The following is a 21,510-nucleotide window of genomic DNA, read 5'->3' as shown; positions in this document are numbered from 1 at the left end:
GCAGAGTTGAGGGCTTGCCTCCTGGGTTCTTGTCTGTGAGAACCACTCCCAAGACGTTCATAGCACCTTGTGGCAGGAAGATTTCTGCTAGACTGGTTGCTAAGTCGCTTCAGTCGTGTCCGACTCTGTGTGACCCCATAGACAGCAGCCCACCAGGCAAGAACACTGGAGTGGGTTGCCATTTCCTTCTCCAATGCATGAAAGTGAAAAGTGAAAGTGAAGTTGCGCAGTCGTGTCCGACTCTTAGCGACCCCATGGACTGCAGCCTACCAGGCTCCTCCGTCCATGGGATTCTCCAGGCAAGAGTACTGGAGTGGGGTGCCATTGCCTTCTCCACTAGACTGGTTAGCAGCCCCCTGAATGGATCATAGAGTCCTGCCCTGGAGAAACTTAGGTCGTGGGACTTAGTTTTAACTGCCATGCACTGAACTTCACTAGCTCTTCCATGGACTGTGTCATTTAATCTGCACAACAATATGATAAGGTTGAAAAATTATTTCCCTTTTGTAGCGGGGAGGAGATTGAAGCTTAACAGAAATTAAGGAGCCTGCCTTGGGTCACAGATGTAAGAAGAGAGAAGGCTGGGATTAAATTCAGGAAGTCTGGCTCCAATGCAATTATAGATTTAATATATTTTTAATGTGACATTAGGATCAACCTGTGTTGTGTTGAATAGCTGTTATTGATTTTTCACAAGTGGCAAAGTATGGTTAAAAACAGCTGTTCCTTTCTATACAAAGTATTCTATGACAAAGCCAATAATACTTTCTTCCCTTGATTCTTATCTAGGGTGTCTCAACTTCAGGAGTGACAGAAAAGACTACACATTAGATGGTACTTTCAAGTCAAGGGGGCTCTGGAAGGAGAATTTTAAGAAGGGAATAGACAACAATGTTAAATACTGTGGACAGAGGAAGTATTAATAAAATGACAACTTATAAGATCCTGTGATTTGCAGTGAGACTGTGTAAGCTGAATCCATCTACCGTCTCCTGGTATACCACAGAAGGTCTCCCCCCAGTTTTAATGAAATACATACTACTCATATGGTACTAAGTTCAAAATATATAAAAGGTAGACAGTGAAAACCCTCTCGGTCTCCCTCCCATTCCTGCACCCTAGCAACCGTTTCCAGGAAGCAGACACTATTATTCATACCAATTTACGGTGTAGCCTTCCTGAGCTACGTATGCACATATAATACGTAAGTGTACATACTTTCTCTTTTACACAGAGAGAAGCTGTATACAGTGTTCTGCATGTTTAAAAGTACTTCTTTATTTATGGTTGTGCCGGGTCTTTGTTGCTGTGGGTTTTCTCTAGCTGTGGCGAGTAAGGGGCTACCCTGGGTTGCAGTGCGCGGCTTTCTCATTGCAGTGGCTTCTCTTGTGGAGAACATGGGCTCTAGGTACTCAAGCTTCGGTAGTTACAACACTTGGGCTCCGTGGTTATGGCATAGTCTTCGTTGCTCTGCATCGTGTGGAATCTTCCTGGACCAGGGATCACACCCATGTCCCCTGCTTTGGCAGGTGGATTCTTAACCTGGCAAAGAGGTGTTTTTTTCCTGTTTGTTTTTTGCAGCTACACAGGATTCCATAGCATGGATGTGTTCTAATTTATTTAATGAAGATATGTTTTCGGCTGGCCCTGAAAAAGCAGCAATATTTAAGGAAGATATTGGGAAGGGTTTTCTCTTTCCAGGACAGAAAGGCAGCTATCTGAAGGAAGCAGACAGAGCTGAGGCCCATTCAAGTGCTAAGGGGTGCCTGTGAAAAGTGAGTGTCTGTTAGTTGCTCAGTCATGTCTGACTCTTTGCAGTCCCATGGACTGCAGCCTGCCCGGCTCCTCTGTCCATGGGATTCTCCAGGCAAGAATACTGGAGTGGATAGCCATTCCCTTCTCCAGAGGAGCTTCCTGACCCAGGGATCAAACCCGTGTCTCCCGCGTTGCAGGCAGATTCTTTACCGTCTGAGCCAGCAGGGAAGCCCTGTAGTAGGTCTTATTGAATCCAACAAGAACTAGCTTACTTCTGAGAGGTCTTCTTACAACCTACCACCCTGTAGTATGACTTAGAAACTTCATTTCTGAAAATGGTGTTCTCTCTCCTTAAACACTGGCTAGAAGAAGTCAAGATACTGTCTCCAAACTTTGGGGAAATGAGGGAAGTTATGGTTTGGTCTTTTTGACTTTGTAACTCTAGCATCTCGAGTGTTTTGCACATAAGAGGTTTTTAATAAGTGTTTGTTTACTTGAGTGAACGAATGAGGGCGCATGGCCACATTGGGTTTTTGAAATAGAGTCAGTGAATGAGGGTTTGTGACTAGAATCTGTATCCATCTATCACCTAATCTTCCACCAAACATTTACTGTAAGTACCAGCTTCTGCTACTCAGTCCTGGTCATTGAGCAGACATACACAGTCAATCCTCCATATACACAGGCTCCTCATCTGTGAATTCAACCAACTGCAGCTCAAAAATATTTAAAAAGAAATTCCAGAAAGTTCCAAGAAGCAAAACTTGAATTTGCTGCACACTGGCAACTATTTATATGGCACTTACATTATATTAGGTATTGTAACTATTCTGGAGATGATTTAAAGTATAGAAGAGGATATGCATAGGTTTTATGTAAACAACACACCATTTTATTTATATAAGGAGCTGGAGCATTCATGGAATTTTGGGGTCTGGCAGAGGGGGGGGCGGGTCCTGGAATCAATCCCTCATGGATACCAAGAGACAACCATACCTACACAGGTCATCAGGCTGAAATAACTTGGTAGAAGTATCTCTGAATATCTCCAACCTCTATGTCCTCTAATTTCTAATATCCTCTAATTCCTCATCTTGAAAGGAAAAGCTTCTAGTCTCAGATGTGACCAGTATAAATTCCAACACTTACTCATTGAATTACCTTGGACAGTGGCTAAACTCTGAACTTACTCCCTCATCTGCAAAGCAGGAATAGAATGACCTAATTTCTTAGGGGTTTTATGAGGGTTAAATCAGCTTATATTTAAAACACTTAACAAAGTTCTGTCTGATAACAGTCTAAAGCTGTTAATTTCCTCCTCTTTGCTCTTCCGTCTCTCATAAGGTATAACTCATACAATTGACCATTGCTGATTTTTAGTATAGCTTAACTTACCAGTAAACTGGAATATGGGTTTATAAATCATTTTTCTCTTAAGTTTGGTTGTAATGTTAAAATATTAATGAAGGTAGGGCACTTGAAGATCGTCTAATCCAAGTTTTTTTTTTTTTTTAAACAGAGGATATATGATCAGAAATCCATTTGTATATAAACTGCATAATGTAAAAAATTACTCACAGAATTAAAACTTAAAATATTTTAGCAACACAAAAAGTAGTCCATAAATAGTTTAATAAATTTTAGTCTCACAAAGCATCACAGTTCTAGGTCTAGTATGGGTAACTGGTCAAACATGAAAATCAGTGAGAATTCTTGTATCTAGCAGACTGTGGAGTCCTGGACTGTGGCGTGTATTCTGCAGGCACATCTCAATCCTGAATCTAGACCCACGTTACTAGTAGGTGTCAGCGTTAGTTTTAGCAGTTCTGTGAAAGAGGATGTGTTTTCTTAGAATTGGTTAGACTGATGTAATTTAGCGACTATTGCGTGACTTGTTTTTTTGTTTCATTTTTTTTTCTTTCTTTCTTTGCCAATGGAGAAAGTCCTCTCAAACTGTTTTAAGCTAAAAAGGTGAATTTATTGACTCAGGTAATTGGAGTAAAAGAGCTTCAGGTATGATTTAAGGTTGTCACTGTAAGTTTGTGGTCACAGAAAATATATGGGAGTTACTTCTGTTTAAAAAGTTGACTTTTGGTTTAAACCAAACTGAAAAAAACAAAAACAAGTCATCTTAGTTTTAAGTTCAATTTATAAATACTAGTATCCTACAAATATATCTAACAGATTTTGATCTGAAACACTGAATTTTTAATTTCTATTAAGTTCATTTGGGGCCTTTTTAAAAATCTTCTACATCTCTAATTTAAAATGCTTAAACTTTCTACTACCTTCTGGAATATATGGAATATAGTTATAATATTGTTTTAATGTTTTGTCTATTAATTCTATCTTCCCTGGCAGTTCTCAGTGTGAGTCTCTTTCTATTGAGAGTTTTCCTCTTCAGTTCAGTTCAGTTGCTCAGTCATGTCTGACTCTTTGCAACCCCATGAATCGCAGCACGCCAGGCCTCCCTGTCCATCACCGACTCTGGGAGTTCACTCAGACTCACGTCCATCAAGTCAGTGATGCCATCCAGCCATCTCATCCTCTGTCGTCCGCTTCTCCTGCTGCCCCCAATCCCTCCCAGCATCAGAGTCTTTTCCAATGAGTCAACTTTTGGCGTGAGATGGCCAAAGTATTGGAGTTTCAACTTTAGCATCATTCCTTCCGAAGAAATCCCAGGACTGATCTCCTTCAGAATGGACGGGTTGGATCTCCTTGCAGTCCAAGGGACTCTCAAGAGTCTTCTCCAACACCACAGTTCAAAAGCATCAATTCTTCGGTGCTCAGCTTTCTTCACAGTCCAACTCTCACATCCACACATGACCACTGGAAAAACCATAGCCTTGACTAGATGGACCTTTGTTGGCAAAGTAATGTCTCTGCTTTTGAATATGTGATCTAGGTTGGTCATAACTTTCCTTCCAAGGAGTAAGCATCTTTTAATTTCGTGGCTGCAGTCACCATCTGCAGTGATTTTGGAGCCCAGAAAAATAAAGTCTGACACTGTTTCCACTGTTTCCCCATCTGTTTCCCATGAAGTGATGGGACCGGATGCCCTGATCTTAGTTTTCTGAATGTTGAGCTTTGAGCCAGCTTTTTCACTCTCCACTTTCACTTTGATCAAGAGGCTTTTTAGTTCCTCTTCACTTTCTGCCATAAGGATGGTGTCATCTGCATATCTGAGGCTATTGATATTTCTCCTGGCAATCTCAATTCCAGCTTGTGCTTCTTCCAGCCCAGCGTTTCTCATGATGTACTCTGCATATAAGTTAAATAAGCAGGGTGACAATATACAGCCTTGACGTACTCCTTTTCCTATTTGGAACCAGTCTGTTGTTCCATGTCCAGTTCTAACTGTTGCTTCCTGAATATAGGTTTCTCAAGAGGCAGGTCAGGTGGTCTGGTATTCCCATCTCTTTCAGAATTTTCCACAGTTTATTGTGATCCACACAGTCAAAGGCTTTGGCAGAGTCAATAAAGCAGAAGTAGATGTTTTGCTGGAACTATCTTGCTTTTTCCATGATCCAGTGGATGTTGGCAATTTGATCTCTGGTTCCTCTGCCTTTTCTAAAACCAGCTTGAACATCTGGAAGTTCATAGTTCACATATTACTAAAGCCTGGCTTGGAGAATTTTGAGCATTACTTTACTAGCATGTGAGATGAGTGCAATTGTGCGGTAGTTTGAGCATTCTTTTGGCATTGCCTTTCTTTGGGACTGGAATGAAAACTGCCCTTTTCCAGTCCTGTGGCCACTGCTGAGTTTTCCAAATTTGCTGGCATATTGAGTGCAGCACTTTCACAGCATCATCTTTCAGGATTTGAAATAGCTCAACTGGAATTCCATCACCTCCACTAGCTTTGTTCGTAGTGATGCTTTCTAAGGCCCTCTTGACTTCACATTCCAGGATGTCTGGCTCTAGGTCAGTGATCACACCATCGTGATGATCTGGGTCGTGAAGATCTTTTTTGTACAGTTCTTCTGTGTATTCTTGCCATCTCTTCTTAATATCTTCTGCTTCTGTTAGGTCCATACCATTTCTGTCCTTTATTGAGTTCATCTTTGCAGGAAATGTTCCCTTGGTATCTCTCATCATCTTGAAGAGATCTCTAGTCTTTCCCATTCTGTTGTTTTCCTCTATTTCTTTGCATAGATCCCTGAAGAAGGCTTTCTTATCTCTTCTTGCTGTTCTTTGGAACTCTGCATTCAGATGCTTATATCTTTCCTTTTCTCCTTTGCTTTTCACTTCTCTTCTTTTCACAGCTATTTGCAAGGCCTCTCCAGACAGCCATTTTGCTTTTTTGCATTTCTTTTCCATTGGGATGGTCTTGATCCCTGTCTCTTGTACAATGTCACGAACCTCCATCCATAGTTCATCAGGTACTCTATTTATCAGATCTAGTCCCTTAAATCTATTTCTCACTTCCACTGTATAATCATAAGGAATTTGATTTTTTTCCTATAACCTTAATGATAAGTTTTGATTGGATTTCAGACAGTGTAATTTTTTTTCTTATTGAAGTACGGTTAATTTACAATAATTAGCTTCTGATATATAGGAAAGTGATTCATTATATATACATATATATTTTTCATATTCTTTTCCATTATGGTTTAGTACAGGATACTGAATATAGTTACTTGTGCTATACAAAGAATAGCAAGGAGAGATAAGAAAGCATTCCTCAGTGATCAATGCAAAGAAATAGAGGAAAACAACAGAATGGGAAAGACTTGAGGAAAATTAGAGATACCAAGGGAACATTTAATGGAAAGATGAGCACAATAAAGGACAGAAATTATATGGACCTAGAAGATATTAAGAATATTAACATATTAAGAACATGTTAACATATTAAGATATTCTTAATATCTTCTAGGTCCATATAATTTCTAACATACCTAACAGAAGCAGAGAATATCTAACAGAAGCAGAAGATACTAAGAAGAGGTAGCAACAATACACAGAAGAACTATACAAAAAAAGATCTTCATGAAACAGATAACTGCAATGGTGTAATCACTCACCTAGAGCAGAACATTCTGGAATGTGAAGTCAAGTGAGCTTTAGGAAGCATCACTATGAACAAAAGTAGTGGAGGTGATGGAATTCCAGTTGAGCTCTTTCAAATCCTAAATGATGATGCTGTGAAAGTGCTACACTCAATATGCCAGCAAATTTGGAAAACTCAGCAGTGGCCACAGGACTAGAAAAGGTCAGTTTTCATTCCAATCCCAAAGAAAGGCAATGCCAAACAATGTTCAAACTACCGCACAATTGCACTCATCTCACACGCTAGGAAAATAATGCTCAAAATTCTCTAAGCCAGGCTTTAACAGTATGTGAACTGTGAACTTCCAGATGTTCAAGCTGTATTTAGAAAAGGCAGAGAAACCACAGATCAAATTGCCAACATCCGCTGGATCATGAAAAAAGCAAGAGAGTTCCAGAAAAACATCTACTTCTGCTTTATTGACTACACCAAAGCCTTTCACTCTGTGGATCACAACAAACAGGGGAAATTCAAGAGATGAGAACACCAGACCGCCTGATCTGCCTCCTGAGAAACCTATATGCAGGTCAAGAAGCAACAGTTAGAAATGGACAGGGAGCAAGAGATTGGTTCCAAATTGGGAAGAAGAGTACATCAAGGCTGTATATTGTCACCCTGCTTATTTAACTTATAATGCAGACTACATCATGTGAAATGCTGGGCTGGATAAACTCTAGCTGGAATTAAGACTGCCAGGAGAAATATCAATAACCTTAGATATGCAGGTGACACCCCCCTTATGGGAGAAAACAAAGAACTGAAGAGCCTCTTGATGAAAGTGAAAGAGGAGAGTGAAAAAGTTGGCTTAAAACTCAACATTCAGAAAAATAAGATCACGGCATCTGGTCCCATCACTTCATGGGAAACAGATGGGAAAACAATGTAAACAGGGAGAGACTTTATTTTGGGGGTCTCTAAAATCACTGCAGATGGTGAGTGCAGCCATGAAATTAAAAGACGATCATTCCTTGGAAGAAAAGCTATGACCAACCTAGACAGCATATTAAAAAGCAGAGACACAAAGTCCATCTAGTCAAGGCTATGGTTTTTCCAGTGGTCATGTATTTGGATGTGAGAGTTGGACTATAAAGAAAGCTGAGTGCTGAAGAATTGATGCTTCTGTACTGTGGTATTAGAGGAGACTCTTGAGGGTCTCTTGGACTCCAAGGAGATCCAACCAGTCCATCTTAAAGGAAATCAGTCCTGAATATTCATTGGAAGGACTGATGCTGCAGCTGAAACTCCAATACTTGGGCCACCTGATGCGAAGAACTGATTCATTGGAAAAGACCCTGATGCTGTGAAAGATTGAAGGCAGGAAGGTAAGGGGACGACAAAGGATGAGATGGTTGGATGGCATCACCAACTCGATGGACATGAGTTTGACTAAGCTCCAGAAGTTGGTGATGGACAGGGAAGCCTGGTGTGCTGCAGTTCATGGGGTCGCAAAAAGTCGGACATGACTGAGCAACTGAACTGAACTGATACAATAGGACCTCATTTTTTATACATTCTATAGACAATAGCTTACGTCCACTAGTCTCAAACTTCCAATCCAACCTCCCCGCCCAACCCCCTCCTTGTTCATTGTTCAGTTGCTAAGTTGTGTCTGACTCTTTGTGAAACCATGGACTGCAGCCCACCAGGCTTCCTTGTCCTTCACTATCTCCCAGAGTTTGCTCAAATGAATATCCATTGAGTCGATGATGCCATCCAACTATCTTATTCTCGGTTGTACCCTTCTCTTCCTGCCTCCAATCTTCCCAGCATCAGGGTCTTTTCCAGTGAGTCAGCTCTTCGCATCAGGTGGCCAAAGTATTGGACCTTCAGCATCAGTTCTTCCAACGAATATTCAGGACTGATTTCCTTTAGGATTGATTGGTTTGATTTCCTTGCTGTCCAAGGGACTCTAAAGAGTCTTTGCCAGCATCACAATTGGAAAGCATCAATTTTTCAGTGCTCAGCCTTCTTTATGGTCCAACTGTCACATCCATACATGACTATTGGAAAAACCATAGCTTTGACTAGATGGACTTTTGTTGGCAAAGTGATGCCTCTGCTTTTTTAATACACTTGTCTAGGTTTGTTTAGCTTTCCATCCAAGGAGCAAGCGTCTTTGAATTTCATGGCTTCAGTCACCATCTGCAGTGATTTTGGAGTCCAAGAAAATAAAGTGTGTCACTGTTTCCATTGTTCCCCCATCTGTTTGCCATGAAATGATGGGACCAGATGCCATGACCTGTTTTTTGAATGTTGAGTTTTAAGCCAGCATTTTCACTCTCCTTTTTCACCCTCAAGAGGCTCTTTAATTCCTCTTCTCTTTCTGCCATTAGAGTGGTATCATCAACCTATCTGAGGTTGTTATTTCTCCCTGTAACTTGATTCCAGCTTGGGATTCATTCAGCCTGGCATTTCGTGTGATGTACTCTACATATGTTAAATAAGCAGGGTGACAATATACAGCCTTGACACAAACTGCTTTCTCAATTTTGAACCAGTCCATTGTTCCATGTACAGTTCTAACTGGTTTCCTGACCTGCATACAGGTTTCTCAGGAGGCCGGTAAGGTGGTCTGGTATTCCCGTCTCTTTGTTTGTTGTGATCCACATAGTCAAAGGCTTAATAAACCAGATGTTTTTCTGGACTGTCTTGCTTTTTCTATGATCCAGCAGATGTTGGCAATTTGATCTCTGCTTCCTCTGCCTTTTCTAAATCCAGCTTGTTTATCTGAAGTTCTTGGTTCACATACTGTTGAAGCCTAGCTTGAAGGCTTTTGAGCATTACCTTGCTAGCATATGAAATGAGCTCAATGGTCACGTAGTTTGAACGCTGTTTGGCATTGCCCTTCTTTGGGATTGGAATGAAAACTGACCTTTTCTAGTCCTGTGGCCACTGTTGAGTTTTCCATATTTGCTGACATACTGAGTTCAGCACTTTCACAGCCTCATCTTTTTGGATTTGAAATAGCTCAACTGGAATTCCATCACCTCCATTAGCTTTGTTCGTAGTGATGCTTCGTCACCTCTACTAGCTTTGTTCATAGTAATGCTTCGTAAGGCCCATTTGACTTCCACTCCAGGATGTCTGGCTCTAGGTGAGTGACCAAACCATCGTAGTTATCTGGGTCATTAAGACCTTTTTTTGTAGTTTTTCTTGTATTCTTGCTACCTCTTCTTAATCTCTTCCGCTTCTGTTAGCTCCATACTGTTTCTGTCCTTTGTTGTGCCCATCCTTGCATGAAATGTTCCCTTGGAATCTCTAATTTTCTTGAAGAGATGTCTAGTCTTTGCATTGTTCACTTAAAAATCCTTTTTGTTTTTATTCTTGCTATTCTCTGGAACTCTATATTCAGTTGGGTTATCTTTCCCTTTCTCCTTTGCCTTTCATTTCTCTTTTCTCAGCTATTGGTTAAGGCCTCCTCACATGACCACTTTGCCTTCCTGCATTTCTTTTTATTGGGGATGGTTTTGATCACTGCCTCCTGTATACTGGTATACAGGAACTAAGAACCTCTGTCCATAGTTCTTCAGGCCCTCTGTCTACCAGATCTAATCCCTTGAAATCTATTTGTCACCTCCACTGTATAAGGGATTTGATTTTAGGTCATACCTAAATGCCCTAGTGGTTTTCCTTACTTTCTTCAATTTAAGCAAAATGACTCAGTTATATACATACACACATTCTTTTTTTAGTATTCTTTTCCATTATTATCATAGGATATTGAATATAGTTCTCTGTGTTAAACATTAGAACACTCTTATTTTATTTTAAATATAGTAGCTTGAATCTACCAACCCCAAACTCCCAGTTCTTCCCTCCCATCTGCCAACACACTTGGCAACCACAGTCTGTTCTCTACACCCGCTTTCATGATTACATGGCTTCCCCACTAGACCCCTCCTCCCAGAATGCCTGACACACCACAGGTGTTCAGGAATTGTATGAATGAATGGATGGATGAAGAGATGGAATATGTGCAGGTCTGTTCTGTTTTGCAGGTAGATTTATTTGTGTCGTATTTTAAGACTCCGCATATAAGTGCTATCATATGGTATTTGTTTTTCTCTTTCTGACTGACTTCATTTAGTACTGATAGTCTCCATTTGCATCCATGTTGTTGTAAATGGCATTATTTCATTCTTTTTTATGGCCAAGTAGTATTTCATTATGTATGTATATGTGCCACATCTTCTTTATCCATTCACCTGCTGATGGACCTTAGTTATTCCATGTTTTGGCTATTGTGAATAGTGCTGTTATGAACAGAGTGCGCGTATCTTTGTGAGTTATAGTTTTGTCCAGGTTTGTATTCCCAGGAGTGAGACTGCCGGATCACATGGAAATTCAATTTTTAGCTTTCTGAGATCCCTCCATAGTGTCTTCCACAGTGGCTGTACCAACTTGCATTCCCACCAACAGTGTAGGAGGGTTCCCTTTTCTCCATACCCTCTCCAGCATTTATTTGTAGACTTTTCAATGATGGTCATTCTGACCCTAAGTCAATTTAAATATAAACTAGAAAAAGAGACCACCTCCTTTTGTCTTTCATGTAGTTATAAAATTTCTGAATGTTAATTATTTAGAGTATGACTTCTCCATTTCTAAGGAGACAGGGACATTGCTTTTTCTCCTATCTTAACATCTTAATTAGCCTTGTCTTTACATAAAGGTCTCTTCTGAAGCCCTGAGTGCCAGCCACTTTGGCAGATACAGTGCTATGTACTGAATGTCTCCTACAAAATCAAATGCTGAAGCCCTAACCCCCAATGTAATGGTATTTTAAAAAAACTTTTATTTTATATTGGAGTATAGTTAATACTGTTAAGTTTCAGGTGTACAGAAAATGACTCAGTTATACATTATATCTATATCTATATATAGATATAGATATATTCGTTTTCAAATTCCTTTCCCATTTAGCTTGCTATAGCAGAGTCCCCTGTGCTATATATAGTAGGTCTTGTTGGTTGTCTGTTATATACTTTTTCAAAACTTCAAAAAAGTTTATTGTACTATAATTGCTTTACAATGTTAATTTCTGCTGTGCAGCGAAGTGAATCAGTTTACATGTATACATATGTCCACTCCTTTTAGCTTTCTTTCCCATTTAGGTCACCACAGAGCACTGAGTAGAGCTCCTTGTGCTGTACAGCAGACTCTCATTAGTTATCTGTTTTATACATAGCAGTCTGTATCTGTGATTCTGCTTCTCTTTTGTAAATAAGTTCTTCTGTACCATTTTTCTAGATTCCATATATATAAGGCGATATTGCACCATAGTTTTCTCTTACTTCACTGTATGAGTTCCATTTTTCTCCACACTGTCTCCAACATTTATTATTTGTAGACTTTCTGATGATGGCCATTCTAACTGGTGTGAGGTGATATCTCATTGTAGCTTTGATTTGCATTTCTCTAACAATAATGATGTTGAGCATCTTTTCATGAGCATGTCTTCTTTGAAGAAATAATCTATTTAGGTCTTCTGTCCACTTTTTGATTGGGCTTTGATGTTGAGCCGCAAGAGCTGTTTATAAAATTTGGAAATTAACCCCTTGTCAGTCACATCATTTGTAAATATTTTCTCCCATTCTGTGGGTTATCTTTTCTTTTTAAAAATCGCTTGCTTTGCTGCGCATAAAAAAGCTTTTGAGTTTAACTAGGTCCCATTTGTTTACTTTTTATTTCCATTGCTCTGGGAGAAGAAATGAAAAAGGTATTGTATGATTTACGTCAAAAAGTGTTCTACCTATGTTTTCCTCTAAGAGTTTTATAGTATTGGGTCTTACATTTAGGTCTTGAATCCATTTTGAGTTTATTTTTGTGTATGGTGTTGAAGAATGTTCTAATTTGATTCATTTACACATAGCTGTCCAATTTTCCCAGCACAGTTTGTTGAAGAGAATGTCCTTCCCCCAGTGTTATGGTATTTGGAGGTAGGGCTTTTGGGAGGTAACTGGGTTTGGATGATGTTATGGGGTAGAGCCCCATGATGGGATTAGTGCCTTTAAAGGGGGATGAAAGGACCAGAGTTTGCTCTCTGATCCCCACATGAGGATACATGGCTCTCTGCAAATCAGGAAGAATGTTCTCACCAGACACTAGATCTGTTGCTAACTTGATTTTAGAATTCCCAGCATTCAGAATTGTGAGAAATACCTGTTGGCTGTATAAGCTACCCAGCCTATGGTAATTTATTGTACCAGCTCAAACATACTTTAAATTTATACCCCAGGAATATGTCAATCATCTACAATTATTATTCTGGACCTTTGCTTTGGTGTGATGGCACTGACTCATGGTGGGTGGGAGTGCAGGAAGAAACAGCATCCTGATAATAAAACAAGATTTACAGAACTGTCTGTAACACTAAAGATTCCTCTTGGTGAGGCTCATTAAGAAGAAAAGCTCTCTGGCCTATGTAATAGGAACAATTGTTTCCTCTGGAGAGACAGGTTTGCTTTTATCTTACGGCTGTCCTGAGATACATGACTAATCAGCGTTCATTTTTAGTGCTGCATTTCACACAGAGAGGAAGGTGAGTACTAAATTTAACACTTACTTTTACATAATATTTAGAAGTTCTGTATTTATCTGCTCCAGATGTTAATGTTTGCCTGTGCCATTATATAAAGGAGATATAAATGATAAAATGTACACAGGTGTGCCAGAGGGAGAAGGGACATTAAAGTGGCATTTAAATCTAGAGGCAACATAGGAAACAAACTATGGAAAGGTAATTTTACAATTAAAATGAATACAAGTAGGAGATTCATGAACCGATCAAATAAGACATATATTCTTAAACTTTCACTAGCTTCAATCCTAATACATTGGTTATTAGCATTTTAACATTATATTCAGACAGAGCTTTCCTTCTTTCCAAAGTACTTTCATCTCATTTGTAAAAAATAACAGATGTTTTACAATGTTAAAATTTATTTCTGAAATGCTTTATTTTTTTAATCAGTATACATTATATTAAGTATAGAATTTCCTTAAAAATTAACAAATACCTCTAAGTTTCACCGTTAGGACATTGATATGGAGAAGGAAACATCTGGCTCTTTTGACTTTTTACATTTATTCAAGTTCTAAATAGATTCTCCTGTTACGGTTCTTCTGTGCTATTTTTGTCCAAGTTGTGACAGCTAAAACAAAAGACAAATCATAAATATTACTTTTTTAATCACAAAATAAAACTTTGGTGTTAATCATATTTGTAGTCACCTTAAATGCACACTTCTATCATGGTAAAATTTAGGCTGTTTCATGCACTGTATTGTATTTTAGAATAATACCTTTTCCCTCAATATTCACTAACTTAAATGTTTCAGATTTATAGATATTTAAAACTTATGGTGAAAAGATGTGTCAACATTATATAGGAGCAAATTCAAGTAATAGAAAACAAAAACAGAATTAAAAAATATTAACTCAGCATGAAAATGTAAAGAAAAACGTGTGACTTCAATGGTGACAATTCACTTTTCTATATATTTTAAGGTTTGTAAAAGAAATTAGAAATATATTTAACATATTTCTAAAGATCATTAAAAGGAAGGGAAAAGGATTTCAATTCTGGAAGGCTGGGTAAACTCCTATTGGACCAAGTCTCTAAGAGAGAGAAATTATAAATTTTAAACAAAACCAACTTCCTATAGGCAATGGGGAATGACGGAAAGAAGGTGAGTTTTGGCACAGAATCAACATTTGGAAGGAAGGAATAACACAGGCTGAATTCTCTGGCTCTTAGCCTGAAGGCAGGCCACAGTTGGTACTATACTAGCTGCTAAAATGGATAGAAACCATAGTCTTTCTGGCTTGAAAAATCAGACGAAAGGGTTTGGGGGCAACGCTACTGGAAAGTGAGGGAGCCCTAAGTCTGTATATAGACTCTTCCTAAATCTGTGGTAAAACCCTGAACCACTGATGAATGAGAGAGACTTGAGATTTGAGCTGTTGCCGAAGAGAGAACATTGAGTCTGACCAACACTCTAGAGAAACAATTCAGTTTTGAAAATATAACAATGTAAAGGATACAGTATAAAATTAGTAAATACAAAGACACAGGAAACCAGGGACCCAGTCTCTAGCGGGGAAGACAATGGAGATCAATAGTGAGTTGATCCATGTGTGGTAATTAATAGCCAGATTTTAAAAGCAGCTAGGACAATATCCTCAAAGAAATAGTGAAAAATAGGCTCACAATGACAGAAAAAAGGAAATCTCAGCATAAAAATGGAAACAGATACACTGTAATTAAATTATTGAAAACCAATTATTGTGTGTGTGTGTGTGTATATATATATGTGAAATTAAGAGAACTCATTGCCAGCATACCCGAGCTACAATGATTGCTAGAAAGTTTTTCAGTCAACAGACAGAAATTAAAATCTGTAAGTGGGGATAAAGAGCACTAGAATTCATATCCATATAAATGCAAATGATTTATGTCTTTATTCTACACATGACTGTTTAAAGCACAAAAAACACTGTCCACTATTTTGTAAAATTAATGATGTATGTAAAATATGACAATTGCAGCATAAATGTTGATATTTATGGTTGAAGGCTTCCACATTTAATACAAGTGCCATAATAACTGGTTTATTAACAGTTAAAGGTATATATAATGTGATTTCTAGAGCAACCCTAAGTTAATAATGCAGAAATGAATTAAAGTGGAATTCTAAAAAGTGTTCAAGTCTTACAAAGAAAGGAGAAACAGAGAAAACAGTAAAATGGTAGGCTTAAATCCAATCACAGTAATAATTACATAGATGTTAAAGACCAATGCACTCCAATTAAGAGAGACTGTCAGAATGGCTGGCTGTTCATTGTGGGTTTAAAAAAAAACCCATAAGATCCAACAATATTCTAAGATATAGTATATAGTTGGATCTTGAGAGAGAGAGATATATATATACACACACACACAAGATATAGGCTTTAAGTATAATATGCTTGATATATAAGATATATGCTTATATATAAGTTATATAAGTTATAAGATGCAAACAGTAAGTATAAGAAGGCTAGAGTAGCTTTATTATCAGATAAAGTAGATTTCAAGACAAAGAGCATTACTAGATATGTAGAATATGGGCATAATGATAAGAGCCCACTCATCAGAATATACAACAATCAAAACTCTGTATGTACCTAATAACAGAACTTAAAAGCAAACATTGACAGAACTAAAGGAAGAGACAATTCCACAATCACAGACCGAGATTTTTAATACCTGATAGAACTAGACAGAAAAAAAATCGATATAGAAGATCTAACTAATGCTATCAACTACTTTGACCAAATTAATATTTACAGCTCTTCCTTCAAGTTCTTCATATGGAGTGCCTAGCAAGATAGACTATATGTTGGTTTATAAAAGGAATTTAAATTTTCAAACAATTACCTTACATGTAAAATGTTCTATGACAACCAGGGAGTTAAATTAGAAATCAGTAAGAATAAGTTATCTAGAAAAACCACAAATACTTCAAACAACAATAGATCTCTCTACAAGGGCTAAAGAATAAACCACCAGGTAAATTAAAAATATTTCAAATGATAATACAAATATATCAACATTTGTGGAATGTGTCTAAAGCAGTGTTTGGGAAGACTTTAAACTTTATGGCTGTCAAAGCTTATTTTAGAAATGAAAAACTAAAGTTAATGATTTAATAATTATCCAATATCAGATAGTAAAAGAAGAACAAGGTAAACCCAAAGTAATCAAATAAAAAGTAGAAACCGATGAATAGAAAACTAATACAGAAAATTAGCATTAACACCATCTAGTTCATTGAAAAGATTAACAAAATTCAGAATCTTCTAGTTAACCAAGAAAAGTTCCATTTATGATGTTCTAGAATATTTAAGACTAATTTATGGTGGGAAGACATCAAGACAATGTTTTGGGAGCAAGTTTTGACTAAAAGCAAGGACTGACTGGCAAAGGCCATAAAGGAACTCTGTGTGAACTTCTGTGCCTTGCTATGGTTTGGGTTACTCAGGTGAACAATACCTCTGACAGAGGCAGGAATGAACACTCAAGATATGTGTATTTCACTGCTGTAAATTTTACTTCCAGAGAGTAACACAACAACTAAACAAATAATGAAATCTAGTGAATGATATTGGCACTGATGTATTAAGGGGGAAGTGTACTGATATCTGTAATTTACTCTGAAATTAAGCTGGAGTAATGAACAGAATGGAAAGATGGACAGGTGCTTATAAAGTGTTAGTGGGGAATGTAAATGTATTCACTGTAAATTCTCTCCAGTTTTCCTGTCTGTCTGAAATTCTCATAATACCAGTGGGCTACCGCATTAAGGTTAAGAATAAAAGAACCATATGATAGTGGGTAAGAAAGTTGTGCTGGGAAAAGGTGCTAGGAAGAGATGCTAAAAACGAGCAGAGGGTACAGTTATGATTTTTATGATAGCCAAGGCAAAGGTGAGTAAATATTATTGGTCAGCCTACTAAGCCTCTGAGGCAGTTTAAGCTTTAAAAAGCTGAAGTTAATATTGGGAACGATAGTAAAAGAATGTAAAGACTTTCTACGCCTCAGCAACTGCCATCATTGACTTTCAAGGTGAATGACATTCTGTTGTATCAATCCCCCAAGAAACAATTTCTCAGTCCAATTTGTGATATGATTGGCAAAGTCAGAAATATGGACAGTATGTCAAGGAAATGCTGGACTGAATTTTGCCTAAGCAAGGACACTACTCCAATTAAAAGTTTTCAGAATTAAATTTACCTTTTCATAGATTTGGGATAATGGAAATAACATTACATACAAGAGTTTCCTTTAGAGTTGTTCATGGCAAAACCTTACATTCTTCTAGTTCTGTGGCTTTTTGTTTCAGCTGGCTCAGATGAATAGGATTATCTTGCTCTCTTTTGAAAAATATCAACAGCAACTTAAGGTATATTAAAGAAACAAACTAAAAAGTACACTTTACCTGTTTTATGAACTGTGTAGCATTAAAAAGTTCACTGCAACCATATAAAATATGCTTGCCTTGTTTCCCCTGTAAAAGAATCAAACACAGAACTCACATACAAATAATAAGTAACATTTTCAATATTCCCAAGAAGAGGGGTTAAACATAACAAGACTTTTTGTTATTCTTAAAGGTTTTATTTCCCTTTAGGGTGAGTACTGGATTTTAGTGTACACCTATCTATCCTAAAATTACATGGAGTCAAGTAGTGAAATGGGCACATTTTTTCCATTCAAAATGTGTTAGGCATGCTTCTAGAGCCATTTACACTGAAAAGAGAAGGAACATGATGAGTGACCCATTTCATGGGAGCAATAATTATAAAATCTTCAGCCAACATTCTATGTAGGACTGTAACTACTTGAAGAAAACATTTACAGTTTTGTTACATTGAAAGTAGAATATGGTGTGAGCAGCATGGATTGTCATTTAAGACTCATCTGTGATCATACAGTATTTATATGTTAATATACCCTATTCCTCAGAAGAAATGGAGTGGCCATCATGGTCAACAAGAGAGTCCGAAATGCAGTATTTGGATGCAATCTCAAAAACGACAGAATGATCTCTGTCCGTTTCCAAGGCAAACCATTCAATATCACAGTAATCCAAGTCTATGCCCCAACCAGTAATGCTGAAGAAGCTGAAGTTGAACGGTTCTATGAAGACCTACAAGACCTTTTAGAATTAACACCCAAAAAAGATGTCCTTTTCATTATAGGGGACTGGAATGCAAAAGTAGGAAGTGAAGAAACACCTGGAGTAACAGGCAAATTTGGCCTTGGAATATGGAATGAAGCAGGGCAAAGACTAATAGAGTTTTGCCAAGAAAATGCACTGGTCATAACAAACACCCTCTTCCAACAACACAAGAGAAGACTCTACACATGGACATCACCAGATGGTCAACACCGAAATCAGACTGATTATATATTCTTTGCAGCCAAAGATGGAGAAGCTCTATACAGTCAGCAAAAACAAGACCAGGAGCTGACTGTGGCTCAGACCATGAACTCCTTATTGCCAAATTCAGACTTAAATTGAAGAAAGTAGGGAAAACCACTAGACCATTGAGGTATGAACTAAATCAAATCCCTTATGATTATACAGTGGAAGTGAGAAATAGATTTAAGGGCCTAGATCTGATAGATAGAGTGCCTGATGAACTATGGAATGAGGTTCGTGACATTGTACAGGAGACAGGGATCAAGACCATCCCCATGGAAAAGAAACACAAAAAAGCAAAATGGCTGTCTGGGGAGGCCTTACAAATAGCTGTGAAAAGAAGAGAAGCGAAAAGCAAAGGAGACAAGGAAAGATATAAACATCTGAATGCAGAGTTCCAAAGAATAGCAAGAAGAGATAAGAAAGCCTTCCTCAGCGATCAATGCAAAGAAATAGAGGAAAACAACAGAATGGGAAAGAGGGATCTCTTCAAGAAAATCAGAGATACCAAGGGAACATTTCATGCAAATATGGGCTCGATAAAGGACAGAAATGGTATGGACCTAACAGAAGCAGAAGATATTAAGAAGAGATGGCAACAATACATAGAAGAACTGTACAAAAAAGATCTTCACGACCCAGATAATCATGATGGTGTAATCACTGACCTAGAGCCAGACATCCTGGAATGTGAAGTCAAGTGGGCCTTAGAAAGCATCACTATGAACAAAGCTAGTGGAGGTGATGGAATTCCAGTTGAGCTATTCCAAATCCTAAAGATGATGCTGTGAAAGTGCTACACTCAATATGCCAGCAAATTTGGAAAACTCAGCAGTGGCCACAGGACTGGAAAAGGGCAGTTTTCATTCCAATCCCAAAGAAAGGCAATGCCAAAGAATGCTCAAACTATCGCACAATTACACTCATCTCACATGCTAGTAAAGTAATGCTCAAAATTCTCCAAGCCAGGCTTCAGCAATATGTGAACCGTGAACTTCCTGATGTTCAAGCTGGTTTTAGAAAAGGCAGAGGAACCAGAGATCAAATTGCCAACATCCGCTGGATTATGGAAAAAGCAAGAGAGTTCCAGAAAAGCATCTATTTCTGCTTTATTGACTATGCCAAAGCCTTTGACTGTGTGGATCACAATGAACTGTGGAAAATTCTTAAAGAGATACGAATACCAGACATACGAATACCAGACCACCCTATCTGCCTCTTGAGAAATTTGTATGCAGGTCAGGAAGCAACGGTTAGAACTGGACATGGAACAACAGACTGGTTCCAAATAGGAAAAGGAGTTCGTTAAGGCTGTATATTGTCACCCTGTTTATTTAACTTCTATGCAGAGTACATCATGAGAAATGCTGGACTGGAAGAAACACAGGCTGGAATCAAGATTGCCGGGAGAAATATCAATAATCTCAGATATGCAGATGACACCACCCTTGTGGCAGAAAGTGAAGAGGAACTCAAAAGCCTCTTGATGAAAGTGAAAGTGGAGAGTGAAAAAGTTGGCTTAAAGCTCAACATTCAGAAAACGAAGATCATGGCATCCGGTCCCATCACTTCATGGGAAACAGATGAGGAAACAGTGTCAGACTTGATCTTTCTGGGCTCCAAAATCACTACAGATGGTGACTGCAGCCATGAAATTAAAAGACGCTTACTCCTTGGAAGGAAAGTTATGACCAACCTAGATAGCATATTCAAAAGCAGAGACATTACTTTGCCAACAAAGTTTCGTCTAGTCAAGGCTATGGTTTTTCCTGTGGTCATGTATGGATGTGAGAGTTGGACTGTGAAGAAGGCTGAGTGCCAAAGATTTGATGCTTTTGAACTGTGGTGTTGGAGAAGACTCTTGAGAGTCCCTTGGACTGCAAGGAGATCCAACCAGTCCATTCTGAAGGAGATCAGCCCTGGGATTTCTTTGGAAGGAATGATGCTAAAGCTAAAGTCCAGTACTTTGGCCACCTCATGTGAAGAGTTGACTCCTTGGAAAAGACTGATGCTGGGAGGGATTGGGGGCAGGAGGAGAAGGGGATGACAGAGGATGAGATGGCTGGATGGCATCACTGACCCGATGGACGTGAGTCTGAGTGAACTCTGGGAGTTGGTGATGGACAGGGAGGCCTGGCGTGCTGCGATTCATGGGGTCGCAAAGAGTTGGACACGACTGAACTGAGCTGAGCTGAGCTGTTCTGATCTGATACCCTATTCCATTCTGTAACTATGAATTTCATCCTTAATCTTGACAGGATGTTGGCACCCGGTAACATGCAGTCAAAACTCTTTGACTAGAGAATTTTGGTAAGTTCTTAATGCTGAAATTCTTATATGTATTGTGAACTTGAAGGCAAATTTGTAAGTTTTATTTTGTAATGTACAAACCAAATGTGGTTAATCAAGGAACCAAAAGAATTACGGCTTTGCAATACAAGAGAAGGACATTTCTTTGGGATATATTGAACTGAGTAAACATCGCTGAGAGAACAAGCAAAGCAAAAGTCACATCTCACCTTTTCTTCAAAATGAGATGGTATGTGTAGCCATTAAATAGGGCCATATAACTGGGATTCTTGAGGCTATGCTCACATGAGGGCAGGAGTACATAAGGAAACATTAGACACATTTCATTTTCAATTGTGAACCACCAGGATACCCTGGTCTCAGGGGAGCGCCAGTCTTGCCCAAGGAGGGATCTTATATTCCTCTCTGGTCACACAGCTACAG

The 21,510-nt window shown here is 38.5% G+C and overlaps 1 protein-coding gene across 2 annotated transcripts in view; it reads right to left on the bottom strand.

The window, feature by feature from the left end:
* Positions 1-13,733: 13,733 nt before the first annotated feature.
* SCFD1 (sec1 family domain containing 1) overlaps positions 13,734-21,510 on the bottom strand; it is a 113,049-nt gene continuing 105,272 nt past the window's right edge. Inside the window, exons 24-25 of one of the 2 annotated variants that reach the window (NM_001191365.1) lie at positions 17,791-17,859; positions 13,734-13,962 (exon numbers count right to left, since the gene is read on the bottom strand). In NM_001191365.1, coding sequence (NP_001178294.1) covers positions 13,939-13,962; positions 17,791-17,859 — 93 coding nt within the window. In that variant the 3' untranslated portion in view covers positions 13,734-13,938. The remainder of the gene's footprint in view (positions 13,963-17,790; positions 17,860-21,510) is intronic. The other variant, XM_024981582.2, reaches the window with a different exon arrangement.

Source organism: Bos taurus, chromosome 21, assembly GCF_002263795.3.
Source record: "Bos taurus isolate L1 Dominette 01449 registration number 42190680 breed Hereford chromosome 21, ARS-UCD2.0, whole genome shotgun sequence".
Classification (NCBI taxonomy): Eukaryota; Metazoa; Chordata; class Mammalia; order Artiodactyla; family Bovidae; genus Bos; species Bos taurus.
Note: the sequence above shows the minus strand (reverse complement) of the source record. Positions and strands in the feature narration are given on the sequence as shown.